At 45.0% G+C, this 22,019-nt stretch overlaps 1 protein-coding gene and 1 long non-coding RNA gene across 3 annotated transcripts in view; one reads left to right on the top strand and one right to left on the bottom strand.

Annotated features, from left to right (window-relative positions):
- Positions 1–890: 890 nt before the first annotated feature.
- The window catches only part of LOC140460584 (uncharacterized), a 30,220-nt gene continuing 9,091 nt past the window's right edge, over positions 891–22,019 (bottom strand). The window contains exon 2 of the long non-coding RNA XR_011954206.1: positions 891–1,439. This is a non-coding gene — a long non-coding RNA (uncharacterized lncRNA). The remainder of the gene's footprint in view (positions 1,440–22,019) is intronic.
- Positions 1,131–16,774, top strand: LOC140460573 (uncharacterized). 2 transcript variants are annotated; one of them, XM_072555172.1, is made up of 4 exons: positions 1,131–1,283; positions 5,901–6,082; positions 14,765–15,309; positions 15,394–16,774. In XM_072555172.1, exons 3-4 carry the CDS (start codon positions 15,163–15,165, stop codon positions 16,420–16,422), a joined length of 1,176 nt encoding a protein of 391 aa, XP_072411273.1. In that variant the 5' UTR covers positions 1,131–1,283; positions 5,901–6,082; positions 14,765–15,162; the 3' UTR covers positions 16,423–16,774. The 2 variants fall into 2 exon arrangements, with proteins under 2 accessions (XP_072411273.1, XP_072411272.1); XM_072555171.1 differs by having other exon boundaries at positions 14,765–16,774.

Genomic DNA, 22,019 nt, shown 5'->3' with positions numbered 1-22,019 from the left:
TGCTGGTTTGACAACTCTTGTAATCATAGAATCCCTACAGTGTGGGAGCAGGAGATTTGGCTCATCGAGTCCGCACTGACTCTCCGAAAAGCATCCCACCCAGACCCACCCCATACACATCTCTGCACACTGTGGGGCAATTTAGCACGCACTATCCACCCTAATCTGCCCATCTTTGCGACCATCGCCGGAAACTGGAGCACTGAAAGGAGGGCAAAGGAATGTGCAAATCCCACACCAACAGTCGCCAGACGGTGGGATCGAATCCGGGCCCTTGCAGTATGAGGCAGGAGCGCTAACCACTGAGCCAGCGAAATGGCTGATCTGTAAAACATTGAGAATAGCTAAAATGATGTATTTAGAAACATCAATAAAGTCTGACAGCATATTCAATTGCTTTAAAAAAACTGCAGACATCTTTCTGAAACTTGCAGTTAAGCCACAGTTGAGAACAGGCTGTGAGGGAGGAATGACCTATTCCTAGTCTTGTGAAATTGGTTCAGAATATGTAGAAATAGAGTCATAGAATTGCAGAGCACAGAAATAAACCTTTTGGTCCACGCCGACCATATATCCTAAATTCATCTGGTGATCTGTTTGCCAGTATTTGGCTCATATCTCTCTCAACCCTTCCTATTCATATAGAGGCCTTTCCAGAACCCATCCAGAAGGCTTTTACATGTTGTAAATGTACCAGCCTTGACACACGGCCTCTGTCAGCTCATTCCATACATGTACGACGCTCTGCGTGAATATTTATCCCTTTTGTCCCTTTTAAACCTTTCCCCTCTCACCCTAAGCCGATGCCCCTCTTGTTTTGTACTTCCTCTAACCTGGGGAAAAGACAGACAAAATTGAGCAGCCAGACAAAATTCAAAGACAATAAAATGTTGAGTCTCGGGAAAACAATTTTGTGGCACCAGTCTTTTTTTCTCTCCTATTAGCATTTAGACTGAAAATATGTCATTTACACCAACACCTCCACAGGACAGACTACGCATGCTTCTCGGTGTTAGCAAGCACTGCGCATGTACGCCGGTGTCAGCAAAATAGTGCGCATGCTCCTTCCTGACAGCGGAAACAGTACGCGACATTCTTTTGATGGACCAATAGAAAGCGCTGGAAGACCGGAAGGAGTGTGGTCTTTCTGCCATTGGGAACGCCCCTATTCTCTGAATGCGGACATTGGACCATGAGTTTGTGAAGCTGTAGTTGCTGTTCTTCTCTCTCTGAATGAAGATTGAGCTTCACCTCAGACTGCAACTTTCCTCTGTCCAACATCTGTGAGTACAACACACTCTTTTCTCACCCCCCTTTTCCATTTTATTTTTTCATTCTGGAGTTCAGTTCTTGACTTGCAGCAAAGTTGGTTCAGGTCTGTGTCTTAATTGGCAAACACATGGCAAATGCAGTTACACAGTATGAAGTTATAGTCTTTCCTGTGAAATAAAAACAGAAAGGAGATGCATTGTTTAAATGGTGATATATTGGGATGTGGAACAAGTGAGAACTGCAGACGCTAGAGATCAGAGTCGAAATATATGGCGCTGGAAAAGCACAACAGATCAGGCAGCATCCGTGGTGCAGGGCAGTCAATGTTTTGGGCAAAAACCATTCATCAGGAATGATGTGTGGACGTATAAAGGTGCTTCAGCTACCTTCTACTCAGGCTTTCTATCCCAGTCAATGCCAGTTGTCAGACAGGTGCAGCAAGCAATGAGCAAGGCAAGTGGTGTATTAACAAGAGGAACTGAGTTCAGAAGTGGGGATGTCTTCCTGCAGTTAGGGGGTCATTGAATATATTCAAAGCTGAGCTTATCTGACTTTTGAATGTTAAAAGTAGTTATGGGGGAAGGCAAGGAAATTTTTAAAAAATATTTTATTAGAAACTTTTTCAAATCTTTTATAAAACATCTATAGACAAAAAAGAACAATACCAAAATACAGAAAGAGAGAGGCAGTACAACAATGTCATATCATGATACTATTAATAATGAACTAACTACTATTCTACCAGAACAACTGTACCTACTTAGCTTAAACTAAACTACAATCAAATTTTAAAAATATTAAATTAAACTGAATTCAAATTAAATTACATCACATTATTTTATTCTATTTCACTTACTACACCTCCACTGAGGGTCTCGTCCCTGGAAGCTCCAGTTATTGTACCCATATTCTTTTCCCCCAGCCTCCCTTCCAAGGGCCCCACTGGTGCCCAAACTGATTCTCATGGCATACCACGGCCCTAATCAATATTGCTGATAAGTCTGCACCCATATCATTCAGAAAGGATTGCCACGTCTTGTAAAACTGCCCTGTTCTGTGGTGCACCATATTCATGTGGTAGTCTTGGGGGAGATGCTCCATCACTAGCTGACGCCACCCCGTAAGACTTGGGGTTTTTTCCCATGTCTATTTCATTAAAATGTTCTTCCTTGCATTGTGGGTAAGAATGTTACACAGTCTCTTCACATGTTTCCCCAGGAGAGGGCAAATTTGCTAACCCCAGAAGAAGAAATGCCAGATCCACTTTAACTTCAATCCCGAGAATGTCCTTCGGGTCCCTTACTATAGCACTCCAGTAAGTCTGGATCTTAAAACATGACCAATAGCAGTGTGTGAGAGTGCGTATAATAATTTTACATTTGGGACAACCTGGTGATATGCCTCTCTTGAACTTAGCTAGCCTCTCTGGCGCCATATGAGCCCTGTGTAAAATCTTCAATTTCATGGCCTGTGTTTTGTTACGTATTGAAATATTCCTTACATTTTCCTATATTTCTTTTCCATACTTCCAATAAAGTATCATCTCTGAGTTCCTGATTCCACGTCCTACAGGTTCCCTTTACGTCCCCGAAGGCACGTCCCTTTTGTAAATAATACAAAGTACTGACTGAAAGAACACCAGCACACTCGAGTACTCTTTTCTCCACGTCTGACCTGTAAAGCTGAGCTGGACCATCGTCTTTTTCTGTATATAACCCTTATCTGAAAGTACCGGAATAGGCACAATCCATATTTCTGACTTAGCTGGCTAAATGACATCAAGACCTCCCCCTTGAATAAATCTCCCAGATAGGAGATTCCCTTATTCTCCCATGACCTAAAGCCGGAGTCCATTGCCCCAGGTTTAAATCCTTGGGATCCCACCAATGGGGTAAACAGTGAGATCTTAAGCCAATTGCCCTCATCTTGCCTCATTATCCTTCAGGTTTTCACCGTATTTAAAATGATTGGACTCTTACACTGCTCGGTCATGGATTTCATCTTATCCATAAATAATTAGGGAACAACGCAACTGCGAGGCCTCAACATCAAGCCAAATTGACCCTGAATAACCCCAATGCCCCGCCACCCAGATATGGGAACAAAGTGCACATTTGATGTCTCTTCAAGTCCAGAAGGTTCACCCCACTCCCTCAGCCTGCGAGAGCTGCAATTTGGTAAACTTAATTCGGGTGTGCCTGCGACACCAAATAAAAGAACCGAGCCAACCATTGAGACTCCGTAATACTCATCTGGGTAGCAACAACGGGAGCGTTCTCAAGGGGTACAACAGGCGAGGAAGAACATTCATTTTATTCAGGGCTATTCGGCCTAACCATGATAACGGTAATCCCTTCCACTGCTGCAAATCCTGCTTTATCCTCTGCAGTAATTGTACATAGTTAGCTTTATACAGCTGGTAGAAGGCAGGAGTAATAAAAATTCTCAAATACAAAAATCCTTTTGACAACCGTCTAAACAGGAACTGCATTCCATCCTTCAGATCAGGCACCTCCACTAATCCCCCCACCGGCATGGCTCCCGATTTTGTAAAGTTGATCCTGTAGCCCGAAAAACAGCCAAATAAATTAATTGTTTGAATCAATCGAGAAAATGACTCCTGTATCGTCATAGGCCCATTCAACAGGGAAACCTGTTCCGCCTTTATACTGGGGAGGGGCAGATTCTCCAAATTCAAACAATCTTTGTTTGGCAAAGGAGACCCTTTTTTGCCACCTGTGTGTGCAATGAGTCGAGAGCAACCCTGAGAGCTGCAGTGTGACCAGTGAAGTCCTAATATAATATACTTCCTCAGCATCTATTGTTGCTCCTCCCTCTGCTTCCTTCTAGTTGTTTAATATGAAATAACTAGGCCTCATAAATATGCCTCAGTGGCCTCCCACAGTATTGCCGGATTACTGTCCTTACCAGAGTTGATATCCCAGAAGACCCTGAACTTTCTTCTGCTGTACTCAACGAATTTGCCATTCCTTAACAGGAATGGGTCCGTGCACCAGTGCCGTGCATCCATTCCACCACCCTTGATTTTACCATCTAAATACACTGGCACGTGGTCTGAGACCGCTATCTGCCCAATTTTACAAGCCAGTGTTCTATCCAAAATATCTGATGGCATAAAAACATGTCAACTCGCGTGTGGCACTTGTGTTGGTTGGAACAGAAAGTAAAGTCTCTTCCATTCAGGTGGAGATGCCTCCACACATCCACTAACCCCAACTCCTCACACTGGGGCAGCACGGTGGCTCAGTGGTTAGCTCTGCTGCCTCACAGCACCAGGGACCAAGGTCTGATTCCGGCCTTGGATGACTGTGTGTGGAGTTTGCACATTTTCCCCGTGTCTGTGTGAGTTTCCTCCGGGTGCTCTGGTTTCCTCACACAGTCCAATGATGTACAGGTAAGGTGAATTGGCCATGCTAAATTGCCCATGTGTTAGGTGCATGAGTCAGAGGGAAATGGGTCTGGGTGGATTACTCTTCAGAGGGTCAGTGTGGACTTGTTGGGCCGAAGGGCCCGTTTCCACACTGTAGGGAAACTAATCAAACTAATCATGTCCACCTACTGCTTAGATCGTGCAGTCATACATGCCAGGCCCCTTGTCACCCTGTCTACCTCAAGATCTATGAGGCGATTAAAATCCCCTCCTATGATCGTGCTGTGCACCCCAAGACTCATTAATTTAGCAACTCCATCAGTTAGAAATGTAAGAGGGTACACGTTGGGAGGGGTGGGGAGGAGATACACATTCAGGACGCCATACTCTTCTCCATGTAGTTGAGCTTTAAGAATGATGAACTGTCCAAGTTCGTCCTTAATTTTCTCAACTACCTTGAAAGGGAGGTTCCTTCTTATCAGTGTAGCCACTCCTCTACTCTTAGAGCTAAAGGAGAAGAATACCCTGTCATAACTCCCCCACCACCCCACCCCACCTTGCCCACAGCTAACATCCTGGATCCTTCCAACTGAGGCCGTGCCCTAACCGCAAGCAATTCACAGATGAAAAAAAACACATTATTTACATTCTGAGAGTTAAAAATGGATGCCCACTCCCCCCTCTTCCCCCCCCCACACTCACACCCCTTCTCCATACATCTTAACCACAGGTATAGCCACCCCCAAACCAAAACCAAAAGGACAGCAGTTCAAACAAAAGTCCTCACATAATGCACAACTGACCGATATCCTAAATAATTCCGGTTTTACATCAAGGCAGTATGGAGAAGCCGATAACCACAAAAAAAAATGGAGAGAGAGAAAAGAAAAGAAGGGGCAGAAAGAACTGTACCATTGTCCGTATCGATGGCCCCATCCCGACCTGAGTCCTTGAATTCAGTGAATTCACAAAGTCCTTCGCCTTTTCTGCTGAATCAAAATGATATACCGTCCCCCCATGAGCAAACTCCAACACGGCCAGGGACCTCAAGGAACATTGAATATTCAGATCCCTTAATTATCTCTGAACTTCATCAAAAGCCCTTTCTCTTCTTAATTCTGGTTCCAGAGAAGTCCTGAAAAGATATTATTCTTGAGCCTTTAATGCACAAAGCCTGTGGATCTCTTCCCAGTCTTCTTGCTGTTTCAGTCACTAACTGTTTTTCTTTATAATGCAGGAGTCGCACAAGGACCGTGCTGGGGCGTGGGTCCGCTCCTGACCTGCACATTGCAATCCGGTAAGCCCGCTCCAAACTCAACAGGCCCGACTCCAACTCCAGCCCCAAGAACGTCAGGAACCACTTCTCCAGGATTCCAATGAGGTCTTCGCCTTCCTCATGTTCCGGAAGACCCACAAGCTGTAAGCTTTTTCTCCTACTTTTGTTTTCCAGGTCGTCCACTTGCTCCTGAAGGACCCGAACCTGGTTTTCCAGCGTTCAGGTCCTTCCGCCTGAGACCTCCGCCACGGTCCTCTCCTCTGCTGCCTATTCTCTTCGGGCCAACATTTGAATTTACTGCTCGTGCTTTTCCAGCGTGGCAGATAGTGGTTCCACCGCTGCTTCAATCTTTTCTCCGAGTTTGCCAAACTCCGAGAGTAACTGCTGCTGCCCCATTAAATCCAAAGGGGCTGCCCTGGGAGTTTGAGCAATGGCTCCAGGCACCCCCAATGCAGTAGGGGAGTGCCCTGCCTGCTGCACTCCTTTTGGCCCTTTTCCTTCATTTGCTTTCATCCTGGTCTTAAAGCTGTCAAACCACAATTTTAGCAGCTCCAGATGTTCACTAAGTTTATATTAGTTTTTTTTTCTCCTAAGGATGGTTAACGAGGTGGGGTAAAGGTCCACATTGCCATAGGATATGGCACAGAGTCCAACACAGCAGACCACTCAGACCACCGCCATCTTGGATCTCCAAGAAAATGGTTTTCAGACCCCAGTAGAGAACAGCTACAGGATCGTACAGCACAGAAACAGACCCTTCAGTCCAACTAGTCCATGCTATGTTCTCAAATTAAACTGGTCCATTTGCCAGTGATTGGCCCATATCCCTCCGAACCTTTCCTATTCATGTACTTATCAAAATGTCTTTTAAACATTGTTACTGTACCTGCATCCACTACTTCCTCTGGACATTGATTCCACACACAAACCACTTTCTTAAAAAAAAGGTTCTCCTCATATCTTATTAAAATCTTTCTCCTCTCACCTTCAAAATTTGCTCCCTCATCTTGAAACCCCCACCGTAGGGAAAGGACACCTGCTGGTCACCTCATCTATACCCCTCATAATCTTATAATCCTCTATAAAGTCACCTCTCAACCTCCTACACTCCAGTGAAAAACATCTCAACCTATCCACCCAGATGTAAGTATATTCATATCCAGTTATGATCTGTTCAGTGCTGGTGCAGGCTCGAAAAACCAAATGGTCTTCCCCTGCTCCCAATTCTGTCACACTGTGTGAGACCATAAGACATGAGAACAGAAATTACACCATTCAACGCATCGAGTCTGCTCCGCCATTCAATCATGGCTGATAAATTTCTCAAACTCATTCCCCTGCTTTCTCCCCATTACCTTCAATTCCCTTGATACTCAAGAAGATATCTCTCTCAGTCTTAAATATACTCGGTGACCTGACCTCCTGTGGCAATGAATTTTATAGATTCAGCACTCTCTGGCTGAAGACATTTCTTCTTATCTCCATTCTGAAAAGTCTTCCCCTTACTCGAAGGCTGTGCCCTCAAGTTCTAGTCTCTCCTACCAATGGAGACATCTTGTCAATGTCTACTCTGTCCTGGCTGTTCAGTATTCTGTCTGTTTCAATTAGATTCCCCCCACCCGCCCTGAGTGTGGGCCTGTTAATCAGCATGGACCAGACCCTTCAGGATGAGGTACAGAGGAATTAGTTTCAGCAAAGTGAGAGTCTGAGGGATGGAGATTTTCAGCTTTCTGGGAATGAGAGAGGAAAGAAAGTTTGATATAAATTAGAATTGATTAGGTAGGCTGATGGGCCAAGGAGTGGCAGATGGAGTTTAATTTAGATGAGTATGAGATTTATCGCTTTGGTAAGGCAAATCAGGGCAGGACTTATACACCCAATTCTAAGGTCCTGGGGAGTGAAGCAGAACAAAAAGACCTTGGAGAGCAGGTTCATAGTTCCTTGAAAGTGGAGTCGCAAGTGGATCAATAGACAATAGACAATAGATGCAGGAGTAGGCCATTCAGCCCTTCGAGCCTGCACCGCCATTCAATATGATCATGGCTGATCATTCCCAATCAGTATCCTGTTCCAGCCTTATCTCCATAACCCTTGACTCCACTATCTTTAAGAGCTCTATCCAATTCTTTCTTAAATGAATCCAGAGACTGGGCCTCCACTGCCCTCTGGGGCAGAGCATTCCACACAGCCACCACTCTCTGGGTGAAGTAGTTTCTCCTCATCTCTGTCCTAAATGGTCTACCCCGTATTTTTAAGTTGTGTCCTCTGGTTCGGCACTCCCCCATCAGCGGAAATATGTTTCCTCCTGCCAGAGTGTCCAATCCTTTCATAATCCGATATGTTTCAATCAGATCCCCACTCAGTCTTCTAAACTCAAGGGTATACAAGCCCAGTCGCTTCAGTCTTTCCGTGTAAGGCAATCCTGCCATTCCAGGAATTGACCTCGTGAACCTACGCTGCACTCCCTCAATAGCCAGAATGTCTTTCCTCAAATTTGGAGACCAGAACTGTACACAGTACCCCAGGTGTGGTCTCACCAGGGCCTGTACAGCTGCAGAAGCACCTCTTTGCTTCTATACTCAATTCCTCTTGTTATGAAGGCCAGCATGCTATTAGCCTTCTTCATGACCTGCTGTACCTGCATGCTTGCCTTCATTGACTGGTGGACAAGAACACCCAGATCTCTCTGAACAGCCCCTTTACCTAATTTGATACCATTGAGGTAGTAATCTGCCTTCCTGTTCTTGCCACCAAAGTGGATAACCATACATTTATCCACATTAAACTGCATCTGCCATGCATCTGCCCACTCACCCAACTTGTCCAGGTCACCCTGTAATCTCCTAACATCCTCATCACATTTCACCCTACCACCCAGCTTTGTATCATCAGCAAATTTGCTAATGTTATTGCTGATGCCATCTTCTATATCATTTACATATATTGTAAAAAGCTGCGGTCCCAGCACGGATCCCTGCGGTACCCCACTGGTCACTGCCTGCCATTCCGAAATTGAGCCGTTAATCACTACCCTTTGTTTCCTATTAGCCAACCAATTCTCTATCCAATCTAGTACTTTGCCCCCAATACCGTATCAGATAATGAAGGAGCTGTTTGGTATGCTTTCCTCCATTGGTCAGTACATTGAGTTAGACCATGTTTTGGAATACCACACATAATTCTGATCTCCCTGCTGCAGGAAAGATGTTTTGATACTTGAAAGAGTTCAGAAAGAATTTACAAGGCTGTTGCCAGAGTTGGAAGGTTTGAGCTCCAGGGAAAGGCTGAATAGACTGGGTCTATTTTCCCTGGAGTGTTGGAGGCTGAGGGGTGAGGTTATAGAAGTTCATAAGGGGCATGGATAGGCTGCATAGCCAAGATCTTTTCCCAAGGATATGTGAGTCCAAAAGTATAGGGCATAGGTTTGAGATGAGAGGGGGAAGATTTAAAAATAACCTGAGGAGAAACTTCCTCACAAAGATGGTGATGTCTCTGTGGAATGAGCTGCCAAAGGAAGTGATGGAGGCTGGTACAATTACAACATATTAAAAGGCATCTGGATGGGTTCATAAATAGGAAGGGTTTTGAGGGATATGGGCCAAATGCTGGCAAATGGGACTGGATTAATTTAGGATATCTGGTTGGCACCATTGATTTGGCCGAAGGGTCTGTTTCTGTGCTGTATGACTCTAATCGTCTTCAATGAAAGTAGAAGTGTGGTTGTGAAGACTAGATTCCAGAGTAGTTTTCAAAGATGTTTTGCCCTGACTGGGAGCTGAAGTTACAATGAAATATTTCATTTGTGAGACAGCAACTGAATGAGGGAGCACATCTGGAATTCTGGTGGAAAGCGGGAATTCATTGCACTGTGGGGATGAAGTGCTTTTAGGTTTACTGGCAGTAAGGACAGTGTGCTGAGTGGAGAACCTAGTGAAGGGATAGGTGGGTTTTTGTTTGAAACTGCTCATTTCATTCAGCTTTCAACATTGTATTTCCAATGCTGTCTATCAGAAGGAGCGGTGAATCAGTAACTGGTATCGTTAGAAGCCTTACGATTTTCAGTACTGCAGGTATTGCATTGTTTCATCAGCATTGTAAAGGTTGCTGGCAGCAGTGGGAGGTGTGGGCTGTATTCACTAGAAATGATTAAGCAGTTACAGAACACACATACGAGAGGACAGGGTGGGACTTGTCTTTCGATTTGCAGAAAGGGGGAGGTTCTGGGAGCTGTCATCCAGAGCGCACACAACCTTGGTAAACCATTGAAGCCCCACAGTGTGGAATCAGGCCATTCAGCCCATAAAGGCAACGCTGATCCCTCTGAAGACCATGCCACCCAGACCCACCCCCACCCCACCTATCCTGTCCTGTCATTTCTGCTGGTGAATTTGACTAGGACGAGGGAACATGGCCTCAAGATTAGGGAGAGTAGATTTAGGACAGAGATGAGGAAGAACTGTTTTCCCTAGAATGTGGTGAATCTCTGCCAAGGAAGCAGTAGCAGTAGCTTTATTAAGTATATTCAGGATACAGTTGGCTGGGTTATTGCATTAAAGGGAATTAAAGGGTAGTTGGGGCAATGCAGATAGGAGGAGCTGAGATGATGACCTTAATGAATGGCAGAGCAGGCTGGATGAGCCAAATGGCCTACTCCTGCTTCTATTACTGTGAAACTATAACTGTGCATTTCCCTTGGCTAACCCACCTAACCTGCACATCCCTGGACACAATGGGCAATTTAGCATGGCCAATCCAAATCAAGGCCGGTGAGCAGTGTGGTGATGTGGAAAATGAATGTTAGAGAACGATAAAAAGGGACAAGGAGGATAAACGTACCAGCAATAAAAGCTGGATTCAAAAGATCACAAAAAATAAAAGTAAAAGCTCAATGTGTGCTGCATTGTAACAAAAGTGAATGAATTGGCTGCACACATTGAAGAGAATAATTATGATCTGAGACTCCTTACAGAGAGGTTTAATGGGCAGCTCGGTAAAGGTAGATGGTTGGCATTGTTAATCAAAGCACTGATCACAGGCTAGTCTGGTGTCAGCTCGGATTTCAGGTCCTGATTTCTCTGTCCTCTGTTGATCTCCCTGTTCCCACAGAGTAAGGTGTCGTATGTCCTCAGCTCTGCTGGGTTTTTGCTGAAGCTTTGACCCTCTTTTCCACCTTCCAGAACAATAAAACATTCAGTCACTCAAGGCCCAACCCACATTGCCCCAGCCTGTCAACCACCCAGACAGAGAGACTCATCGTAGTGGGGAATAAACAAGAAAAATGAAACAAAATTAGAAATAAATAGGTGAGTGTGTTTAATGTTTGTTCATTGGGAAGTAAGCCAGAAATAAGGGTCTCCCAGGATTCTGATGGTACCCAACTTGAGGAATTCTCTCTCCCTCACATCTAACTATTAGTACCCAACTCTGATTTATAACAACACTTACAGAAATAAAGCATTTGTTATCAAACAGACAAAGATAAACAGTACAGACATAGACATTTGCTTTCTCTCATGCACGCACACATGCATATAAGTGTATCGGGTGAATTTGTATTTGCAGAATTATATTTATAGATACATAGAACATTACAGCGTAGTGCAGACCCTTCGGCCCTCAATGTTGCACCGACCTGTGGAACCAATCTGAAGCTCATCTAACCGACACTATTCCATTCTCGTCCATATGCCTATCCAATGACCATTTAAATGCCCTTAAAGTTGGCGAGTCTACTACTATTGCAGGCAGTACGTTCCACAGCCCTACTACTCTGAGTAAAGAAACTACCTCTGACCATCTGTCCTATATCTATCACCCCTCAATTTAAAGTTATATCCCCTCGTGCTAGCCATTGCCATCCAAGGAGAAAGGCATTCACTGTCCAACCTATCTAACTCTCTGATTATCTTATGTCTCAGTTAAGTCATCTTTCAACCTTCTTCTCCCTAACGAAAACAGCCACAAGCCCCTCAGCCTTTCCTCCTAAGACCTTCCCTCCATACCAGGTAACATCCTAGTAAATCTCCTCTGAACCTTTCCCAAAGCTTCCACATCCTTTCTATAATGCGGTGACCAGAACTGTACGCAATACTCCAAATCTGGCCGCACCAGAGTTTTGTACAGCTGCAGCATGATCTCATGGTTCTGAAACTCAATCCCTCTACCAACAAAAGCTAACACACCGTATGCCTTCTTAACAGCCCTATCAACCTGGGTAACTTTCAAGGATCTATGTACTTGGACACCAAGATCTCTCTGCTCATCTACACTCCCAAGAATCTTACCATTAGCCCAGCACTCCACATTCCTGTTGTTCTTTCCAAAGTGAATAACCTCACACTTTTCCGCATTAAACTCCATTTTCCACCTCTCAGCCCAGCCCTGCAGCTTATCTGTGTCCCTCTGTAACTGACAACATCCTTAGTCAGTATCCACAACTCTACCGACTTTAGTGTCATCCGTGAATTTACAAACCCACCTTCTATACCCTCATCCAGGTCATTAATAAAATGATGAAGAGCAGTGGACCCAAAACAGATCCTTGTGGTACCTCACGAGTAATTGAACTCCAGGATGAATATTTCCCATCAACCACCACCCTCTGTCTTCTTTCAGCTAGCCAATTTCTGATCCAAAAATTTGATTTTGTTCAAAAAATGCACAATCTGCTGGCAGTCAATGCAGGCAGTGCATGCATATAATATTTTGTAAACTTCACTTTGGAAACAGAACTTGTCAGATTCAAAATTGGGATACAGACTGAGTGTGACCTCATACCATTAATGCATTGTCTGAGCTGAGATGTCACCTTTTGTTAGAAACCTTAAATTATCTCTGAGGTGATTTGTAAGAAGTTCTGAGATTTACATATTAATGATTCCTACAACCCATTCTAAAAGATTAAAGACTGATGGTTTGCCACGTCTGTATGTTGGGTTTCTCACTGGTGTTGGTTGTCAATGCCTTGACCCCGTGTCTGGTTGTTTCTAAAGACGCTGTATTACAGGTTTATCCTGAATTTATACAGTTTTTCTTTGCTTCCCAAAATCAGATCTGCTCACACTGAGCAGTATCCCAATGTCGTGAAAGATGTTAACTTTCAGGGAGAGTTATTCAAAAGAGATGTTTTTACTTTTTTGGCCCTGTAAGATCCTGAATTAGCATCCTTCAGGAAAATTAGAGTGGAGTGAGAATGGATAGGGGGAGAGAGATTGGAATGGTGCTTTCAATTTTGTGGAATAACAAAAGAAAAGATTGTTCTGCAGAAAAAGAATTGCTTGTTCTGAATTTCTACCCTGGACTGATGTTAAAGTGGAGATTTGAGAACGCCCAGGGAATCCCTTGTGGACTCAGACCTGTAAAGCCTCCCTCTTGGTTCGTCCCGGAAATCGTACTGTTTGGAAGTCTGGAATAAAAACCTGTTATGGACAGTTTAGTATAATTTTAGTTATCCCCTTTATTCACAAATAGCGTCACTGTGCCAACATAACATTGATACCTATAAGGTAAACTAACTTGGTTCTAATAATCTAGGAGAGTAGGTTAGCAGCTGTTCAAATGCCCAGCAGGCTACTCCAATGTATTGATACAAAGTGGCTTCCTTTGTACAAAATTTTGAAAAAGAAATTGCATGTTCTTAATGAGACAGATAATAGTGAAAGACAATAATTCATAAGGAAGAAAAGCGAATTGACAGGTCTGTGAAGCTTGACTAATCACTCCGACAGGCCCTAAGCCATTCGTCAGGTGGGAAAAACAGCTGAGTTAGGTGCCTGCGAGTGAGATAAACTCCTCTCATAAAGAGGTACCAGTCTCAGCTAATTGGAGAGTTCACAAGATAACCTCGCACAGCTCACATGTAAGATACAGTTCTTTTATAAAATGGCTTCTTAGTAAGGAGGGCAAACGTTCAATCATAAAATGGCTTCCCGACACATTGTGCAAGAATCTCTTCAATATTCGACCTTGAATAATGTCTAAGCTAGGAGCAGACTCCTGCTTTTTAAGCACTAAACCATTCTGTACCTGAGGCAGAGATGTTACCGTAAGGTTGCATTTAAACTGATTCATTCGTCTTCGAATGAAACATGCCTACTTTTCAAGTTTGTGATTCAAATTCAAATAAGACATAAGATCTAATTAGTTAGAATTGACAGTGGGGCAGTCCGTAAAAATAGCAAGTAAATTAAAGCTTTATCAGTATTTCCTTTTACAGAATTTGCATTTCATAACCAGAATTGGCTTCTCAAAATGCAATTAAATTCAATCCATACCAGCTAAGCACTAAGAGTTAATTTTCGACTGGATTCAACAGCCTCAGCACTAAAATGGTGTCTCTCTCTAGTGTCCTTTTGAACTCTCAAGTCAGGGTTTTGTCACCACAAAGATTTATTTTCTCTGACTGCCCTGCTTGCAAGGGGCATATGAATCCATTATAATTGACAGCAACTGACCGTTAATTACAAAGTTTTTGATAGTATTTGATTCTGACCCTGAAACGAAACTCGATACTGTCATTAATTTCACAAGGGAACGGCTGTGAATGTTATCACTTGCTGTCCTGTTCATACAGATTCACCGATGCTGAGGCAAACGTTCTTAATTGTCTTACAGTATCCTGTTATCACTTGGTAAGCCCAGGTGTCCCTCTCTTTTACATTCTTTAAGATGCCCCCCCTTTCTGAGCCTTGCTGTCTGTCTATTTTCTAGTGCAATAAATGTGCTCTATAATTCAGCATTACATTTAGTCTAAATGTTTAAAGACCAGTTTTAAGGCTATAGACCTTCTCAGTGACAATGATGACTTTTGTAATCTCTTTTTACAGAGTATTTGATCTGAAAACTGAAGTTTAAAAATCAACAGATGAAGGGCTTCTGCCCAAAACGCCGACTCTCCTGCTCCTCAGATGCTGCCTGACCTGGTGTGCTTTTCCGCACTTTTTGACTCTGACTCTCCAGCGTCTGCTGTCCTCAATTTCAAGTCAATGTTTGACAGTCATTCAGTCCATTGGGACTGTAGGAGTTTTGACTAAGATTCTGTGAGAAGGAGCAAAGTTTTTTGGTCCCTGTTTCAGTACGTTTTCAGCATTAGTGGGACTGAATGAAAGACCCTACTGTTACAGCGTACTGAGTGTGGAACCTAAAACAGTTATCCAGCCTGGAAAGAGGAATTCACGGCAGGGAGGGACTGTACACGTGTTTGTGTGCCGCTGAAGCTTCAGCCATGGAGAAACCCGAGGAATCCCACCCCGTGGAGAAACCTTGGAAGTGTGGCGACTGTGGGAAAGCCTTCCATGTCTCGTCTGTCCTGGAAGCTCATCAGCGCAGTCACACTGGGGTCAGGCCATTCTCCTGCCCAGAGTGTGGGAAGGTGTTCAGCAGTTCCTCCACCCTGCTGAGGCACCGGCGGGTCCACACAGGAGAGAGGCCCTTCAGCTGCCCTGAGTGTGGGAAGGCTTTCAGCAATTCCTCTGACCTACTGAAGCACCAACAGGTCCACACCGGGGAGAGACCATTCGCCTGCCCAGAGTGTGGGAAGGGGTTCAGCAGTTCCTCCGCCTTGCTGACCCACCGGCGGGTCCACACAGGGGAGAAGCCCTTCAGCTGCCCTAAGTGTGGGAAGGCCTTCACCCAGGCCTTTTCCCTGCTGAGGCACCAGAGTGTCCACACAGGGGAGAGGCCATTCACCTGCCCAGAATGCGGGAAGGGGTTCAGCAGTTCCTCCACCCTGCTGAGGCACCGGCGGGTCCACACAGGGGAGAGGCCCTTCAGCTGCCCTGAGTGCAGGAAGGCTTTCAGCAATTCCTCTGACCTACTGAAGCACCAACAGGTCCACACCGGGGAGAGACCATTCGCCTGCCCAGAGCGTGGGAAGGGGTTCAGCAGTTCCTCCGCCTTGCTGACCCACCGGCGGGTCCACACAGGGGAGAAGCCCTTCAGCTGCCCTCAGTGTGGGAAGGCCTTCACCCAGGCCTTTTCCCTGCTGAGGCACCAGAGTGTCCACACAGGGGAGAGGCCATTCACTTCCCCAGAATGTGGGAAGGGGTTCAGCGATTCCTCCGCCCTGCTGACACACCGGCGGGTCCACACAGGGGAGAAGCCTTTCAGCTGCCCTGTGTGTGGGAAGGCCTTCACCCATGCCTCCAACCTGCTGACCCACCGGTGGGTCCATACCAGGGACAGGCCCTTCAGTTGCCCCGAGTGTGGGAAGGCCTTCAGCAATTTCTCTCAAGTGTTGATCCACGGGCAGGTCCACACCGGGGAGAGGCCATTCGCTTGTCCTGAGTGCGGAAAGGCCTTCAGCAATTCCTCTGACCTACTGAAGCACCAGCGAGTCCACACTGGGGAGAGGCCCTTCAGCTGCCCTGAGTGCGGGAAGGCCTTCACCCAGGCCTGCAACTTGCAGAGGCACCAGCGGGGGCACCAGCACTCCCAACAATCGGATTTTGCCGGTGAGGCTGCTGTGGGTCACCCCCAGGACTGAACCTCCTGTCCAGTCTGACAGTGGGAGAGTTGGTGGGCTTGTTTTGTTTTCTGCTGGACTGCACCCACTCCCACGGTGGCTCAGTGGTGAGGAGCATTGCCTCACAGTGCCAGGGACCCGGCTTTGATTCCACTATTGGGGCAACTATCTGTGTGGAGTTTGCACATTCTCCTTCTGTGCCTGCGTGGGTTTTCTCGGTGTTCCGGTTTCCTCCCAGAGTCCAAAGATGTGCAGGTAGGGTGGATTGGCGAAGCTAAATTGTCCCAGTGTTCAGGGATGTGTAGGTGTGGTGCATTGGTCAGGGGAAATGTCGAGTAATAGGGGAGGGAAATGGGTCTGGGTGGGTTACTCTTCAGAGGGTCAGTTTGAGCTTGTTGGGCTGAAGGACCTGTGTCCACAATGTAGGGATTCTGTGATTCTATGAACTTTGATCCATTGGGCGCTGCTGCTCGTTGAGCCCAGGACTGCACGTTCCCACTGAAACAATCCGCACAAACCTAAGCCTGTGAGACCATTGGAGCAGAAGTTAGGCCATTCAGTCAATTGAGTCTGCTCTGCCATTCGTTAGAGACAAAAACAAACTGCAGATGCTGGAATCCAAAGTAGACAAGCAGGAGGCTGGGAGTACACAGCAAGCCAGGCAGCACCAGCAGTGAAGTCAGTGTTTCAGGTATTAACCCAAATCATTGACTTCTCCACCAGAAATGATTTAGCAGGATGTTGCTGAGAGTTTGGGCTACAGGGAGAGGTTGAATAGACTGGGGCTGTTTTCCCTGAAATGTCAGAGGTTGAGGGGTGACCGTATATGGGTTTATAAAATCATGAGCAGTATGGTTAGAGCAAATAACAAGGTCATTTCCCTGGAGGTTGGGCACTCCAGAACCAGAGGGTTTATGGTGAGAGGGGAAAGATTTAAATGGGCCCTAAAGGGCAACCTTTTCATACAGAGGGTGATGCATGGATGGAATGAGCTGCCAGAAGAAGTGGTGGAGGCTGGTACAATGACAGCCTTTAAATAGCATCTGGATGGGGACATGAATAGGAATGGTTGAGAGGGATATAGGCCAAGCGCTGGAAACCGACACTTTGGTCCAACTCCTTCATGTTGACCAGATATCCTCAATTAATCTAGTCCCATTTGCCAGCACCCCTCTAAACTCTTCCTGTTCATACACCCATCCAGGTGCCTTTTGATTAGATTCCCTACAGCGTGGAAACAGGCCCTTCGGCCCAACAAGTCCTCACTGACCCTCCGAAGAGTAACCCACACTAACACTACTGGCAACTTAGCATGGACCTCAAGGGACAAGTTTTCACACAGAGGGTGGTGCATGTACAGAATGAGCTGCCAGGGGAAGTAGTGGAGGCTGGTACAATGACAACATTTAAAAAGCATCTGGATGGGTACATGAGCTAAATGCTGACAAATGGGAGTAGATTAAATGTTGGATGTCTGGTCAGTATGGACGAGTTGTACCGAAGGGTCTGTTTCAGTGCTGTACATCTCTACGACCAGGCCTCTCGGGGTCACACACAAAGAATCTGTCAGTAACGTTGGGTTTCAGAGTTCGGTTGAAGCAATGTGGTATCTTTTAGAGACTTCGAGACAAAAGAGATGCACAGCAGGGAAACAGACCCTTCAGTCCAACTCGTCCATGCTGACTGCATATCCCAAATTAATCTCATCCCATTTGCCAGCACTTGTCTATATCCCTCTAAACTCTTCCTATTCATGTTCCAATCCAGATGCCTTTTAAATGTTGAAATTGTACCAGCCTCCACCACTTCCTCTGGCAGCTCATTCCATACATACATCACTCTCTCCGTGAAAAGGTCACCCCTCAGGTCCCTTTTAAATCTTTTCCCCCTCATCCTAAACCTCTAGTTTTAGATTCCCCACCCTGGGGAAAAGATTTTGACTATTTACCCTATCTGTGCCCCTCAATTTTATAAATATCTACCAGGTCACTCCTCAGCCTCCGATGTTCCAGGGAAAATACCTGCAACTTATTCAATCTCTCCCTGTAACTCAAACCCTCCAACCTCAGAACCATCTGTTTAAATCTTTTCTCAACCCTTTCATGTTTCACTACTTTCTTCCTGGAGACACAAATTGCAGGTGTTCAGTGTTATGGACCAGGCCAGATCCCCTCAAAACATTCTAGGAAGGTAGCCCAGACCCTAACTTTTTTTAGTTGTTTTAGGCAGAGGTATCTCAGGAGTGATGTAGCTGGTCAAATCACTTGGCTTCCAGGAAAACAATTTATTTACACACCGCCGAATGAAACCTTTGTGACCACTCCATTGACCTGTGTTGCCACCTTCAGGGTCCAATCGCCTGAACACCCAGATCTCTAACTCCCCCTCGAGAGAGCCAAGAGTCCTCAGTTCGATTGAGGGGGGGAAATTGGATGTCAGTCATCTCTGTATTAGAGAATGCATCATTTAAATAAAACTGAGAAGGGCATTCCTGACAGAAGATTCAACAGAAGGTGGCACAGAGTATTCCAAGAGACACGTAACCTGGCTGTAATCTGAGAGACTAAATTCCATTTTTTGTTACGAGAGGGAATCATATTTATTGGATCAGCATATCACGTGAATCTTGTTTTATTCCGGAACAGTCAGTAGTTAGAAGGGATTTGTTTGGTTTGTTAATAGTTTATATCATCTGTTCACCGTTACTGTTGGATAAATAAATGGATTTTTGTTGATTTTAAAGTGTCAGGGATTTATTTTTAAACATTAGAGCAGGTTACAACACTTTTAACAATAATTTTACAGATTATAGGGTGATGTGCTTCTCTTTGGGTGTTTCGGTTTGAGATCTCTGGTGGGGTGGGAGTTGGTGTCAGCTTTCCCTTTCTAACAGTATTGACGTGATGTCATGCTGAATGCAGTGGAGTCAATATTAATCCCAGCCTCTTGCTCTGGTTGTGGGTGAATCGCCTTAATTTGGCCACTGACTCAAACAACACACAGAACCAACTGCTGAAACAATGATTCACACTTCATTGCACGTAACAACCAAAACTAAAAACCCTCAAGTAAGCAAGTTCAGTCTCACGGCTGCCACCCTCCCCCCACCCGGCTATCACCTGATTGCTGGCAGAATTTAACCGAGTTTCCATCGACAGTGCCCATCTCTGGAAGGGTCAAGGGGTTTGACGCAATATTGTTCTTCCAATACTGCTGCTGCATCGTTCTGGAGCGAGAACGTAGAACAATACAGCACAGTTCAGACCCTTCAGCCCTCGATGTTGTACCAGCCTTTTATCCAACTTGAAGATGAGACTAGCCTGCACACCCCTCAATTTACTGCCGTCCATGTGCTTGTTCAGCAGTCGCTTAAATGTCCTTAAATGTATCTGACTCTCATTCCAACCCTGGAAGTGCATTCCATGCACTCACCATTCAGAGTAAAAAACCTACCTCTGACATCTCCCCTAAATCTTCTTCCAATTACCTTAAAATTATGCCCTGTCATTTCTGACCTGGGGAAAAAGTCTCTCGCTATTCGTTCTATCTATGCCTCTCAACATATAGTACACCTCTATAAAGTCACCTCTCTTCCTTCTTCGCTCCAATGAGAAAGGCCCTAGCTCCCCCAACCTAAGACATCCCCTCCATTCCAGGCAGCATCGAGGTAAATCTCCTCTGTACCCTCTCTCAGCTTACACAGCTTCCTGTTGTGGGTCTGTTCGCCGAGCTGGGAACTTGTGTTGCAGACATTTCGTCCCCTGTCTCGGTAACATCCTCAGTGCTTGGGAGCCTCCTGTGAAGCGCTTCTGTGATGTTTCCTCTGGCATTTTCCCTACACATCTTTCCTAAAATTAGGTGACTAAAAGTGAACATAATATTCTAAGTGTGATCTAACCAGTACTCCATACAGCTGCAGCATAACCTTGCAGCTCTTAAGCTCAAACTCCCTGCTAATGAAAGCCAACACACCGTACACCTTCGTAACAACCTTATCAACCTGGGTGGCAACTTTGAGCGATCTATGCACTTGGACTCCAAGATCCCTCTGTTCCACCACAGGGTCAAGAATCCTGCCTTTAACCCCATAGGTTGAACAAACAGAGGAGTTCGGTGAAATGATAATCATTAGATAAATGCTATTGAGCGAACTGATGGTGCTATGGGCTGGCAAATCTCTGGGTACAGGTGGACTTCATCATAGAATTTTAAAAGGTGGCTAATGAGTTCATATTTGCATTAATGTTAATTTTCCAAGATTTATTAGATTCAGGCAAGTTTTCCTCAGACTGGACAGTAACATATTTAATATTTCTGTCCTCGAAGGGAAAGATGTGGTCCCTTGAGTCTATGGCAATTAAACATTTGTTTTTGAATCAATTAAGGAGATTATAACCACCATGTCAAAAAGCTCGTGGTAATTGAAAGGAATCAGCATGCTAATATGAAAACGAAATGTTGTTTCACCAATTTATTCATAGAATTCCGAGAGTGTGGAAAGAGACCATTTGGCCGATCAAGTCCTGCACCAACCCTCAAGTGCATCCCACCCAGATCCAGACCGCCACCCTACTCCCGTAACCCTGCATTTAGCATAGCTAACTCACCTAGCTTGTACATCCAAGGACATTACACAATCCAGCATGGCTAATCCACCCAACCTACACATCTTTGGACTGTGGAGCTCCCAGTGGAAACTCACAAAGACATAGACAGAACATGCAAACTCCAGATAGTCGACTCAAGGCTGAAATCAAGTAGGTGTCTCTGGCCATGAGAGGGAGCCACTGTGCCACCATGCTGTCCTCAAGGAATTCTTTGAAAGAGTATGTAAATTGAAGCCTGTGGATATACTGAACTTGAATATCCTAAAGGTGTTTGACATGTTTTCACAAAAAGCATATTGCACAGAGGAGCTCATGGTGTAAAGTATAGTTATAGAACATCAACTGACTGGCAGAAAACAGAATATGCAAAAATGGTTCTTTTGTCAAATTGGTTGTATATGACAATGTATGGTGGGGTTCCAACAGGCATCTCTGCTGGCTCCTCAACTTTCTACAATTATATAGATGACTTACAGGAGGGGATCAAAGATATGTGGTCACATTTGCAGGCAACACAAAGATAGATGGAGATGTACATTGTGGGGATGACATATCAATTATGCAGATTGATAGATTGGTTAAATAAATAAGCGAAACTCTTACAAGTGGTGTACAATATGGTAAAATGCAATTTGTTACCTACTTGGAGAACAACTGCATAATTCTGAGATGCAGAGGGATCCGGGGGCCTTGCAAATAAGTCACAAGTTAGAATGCAAGCACAGCAAGTGATTAGAAAGGCCAATGACATAAATGTAAGGCGATTATGCCTCAGTTACAGAGCAATGGTGGGACTACATTTTGAACACGGTACTCAGTTTTGATATCCTTACCGAAGGAAGAATGAAAATGCATTAAAGGCAATTCACAGAAGGTAAACTAGATTGACACCCACAATGAACAGACTGTCTAATGGAAAATCATCAGACAGACAGGTCTGACTTTCAACCAGAGTTTGGAATAGCAAGGGGTGATTTGATTGAAGTTTCTATGAGCCTGAATGGTCTTCAA

Source organism: Chiloscyllium punctatum, chromosome 36 (assembly GCF_047496795.1).
Source record: "Chiloscyllium punctatum isolate Juve2018m chromosome 36, sChiPun1.3, whole genome shotgun sequence".
Taxonomy (NCBI): Eukaryota; Metazoa; Chordata; class Chondrichthyes; order Orectolobiformes; family Hemiscylliidae; genus Chiloscyllium; species Chiloscyllium punctatum.
This window is presented reverse-complemented; position numbering and strand designations above follow the sequence as displayed.

Coding starts and splice junctions, on each gene's coding strand:
- LOC140460573 (XM_072555171.1), top strand. CDS start 15,163: ATGGAGAAACCCGAGGAATCCCACCCCGTGGAGAAACCTTGGAAGTGT.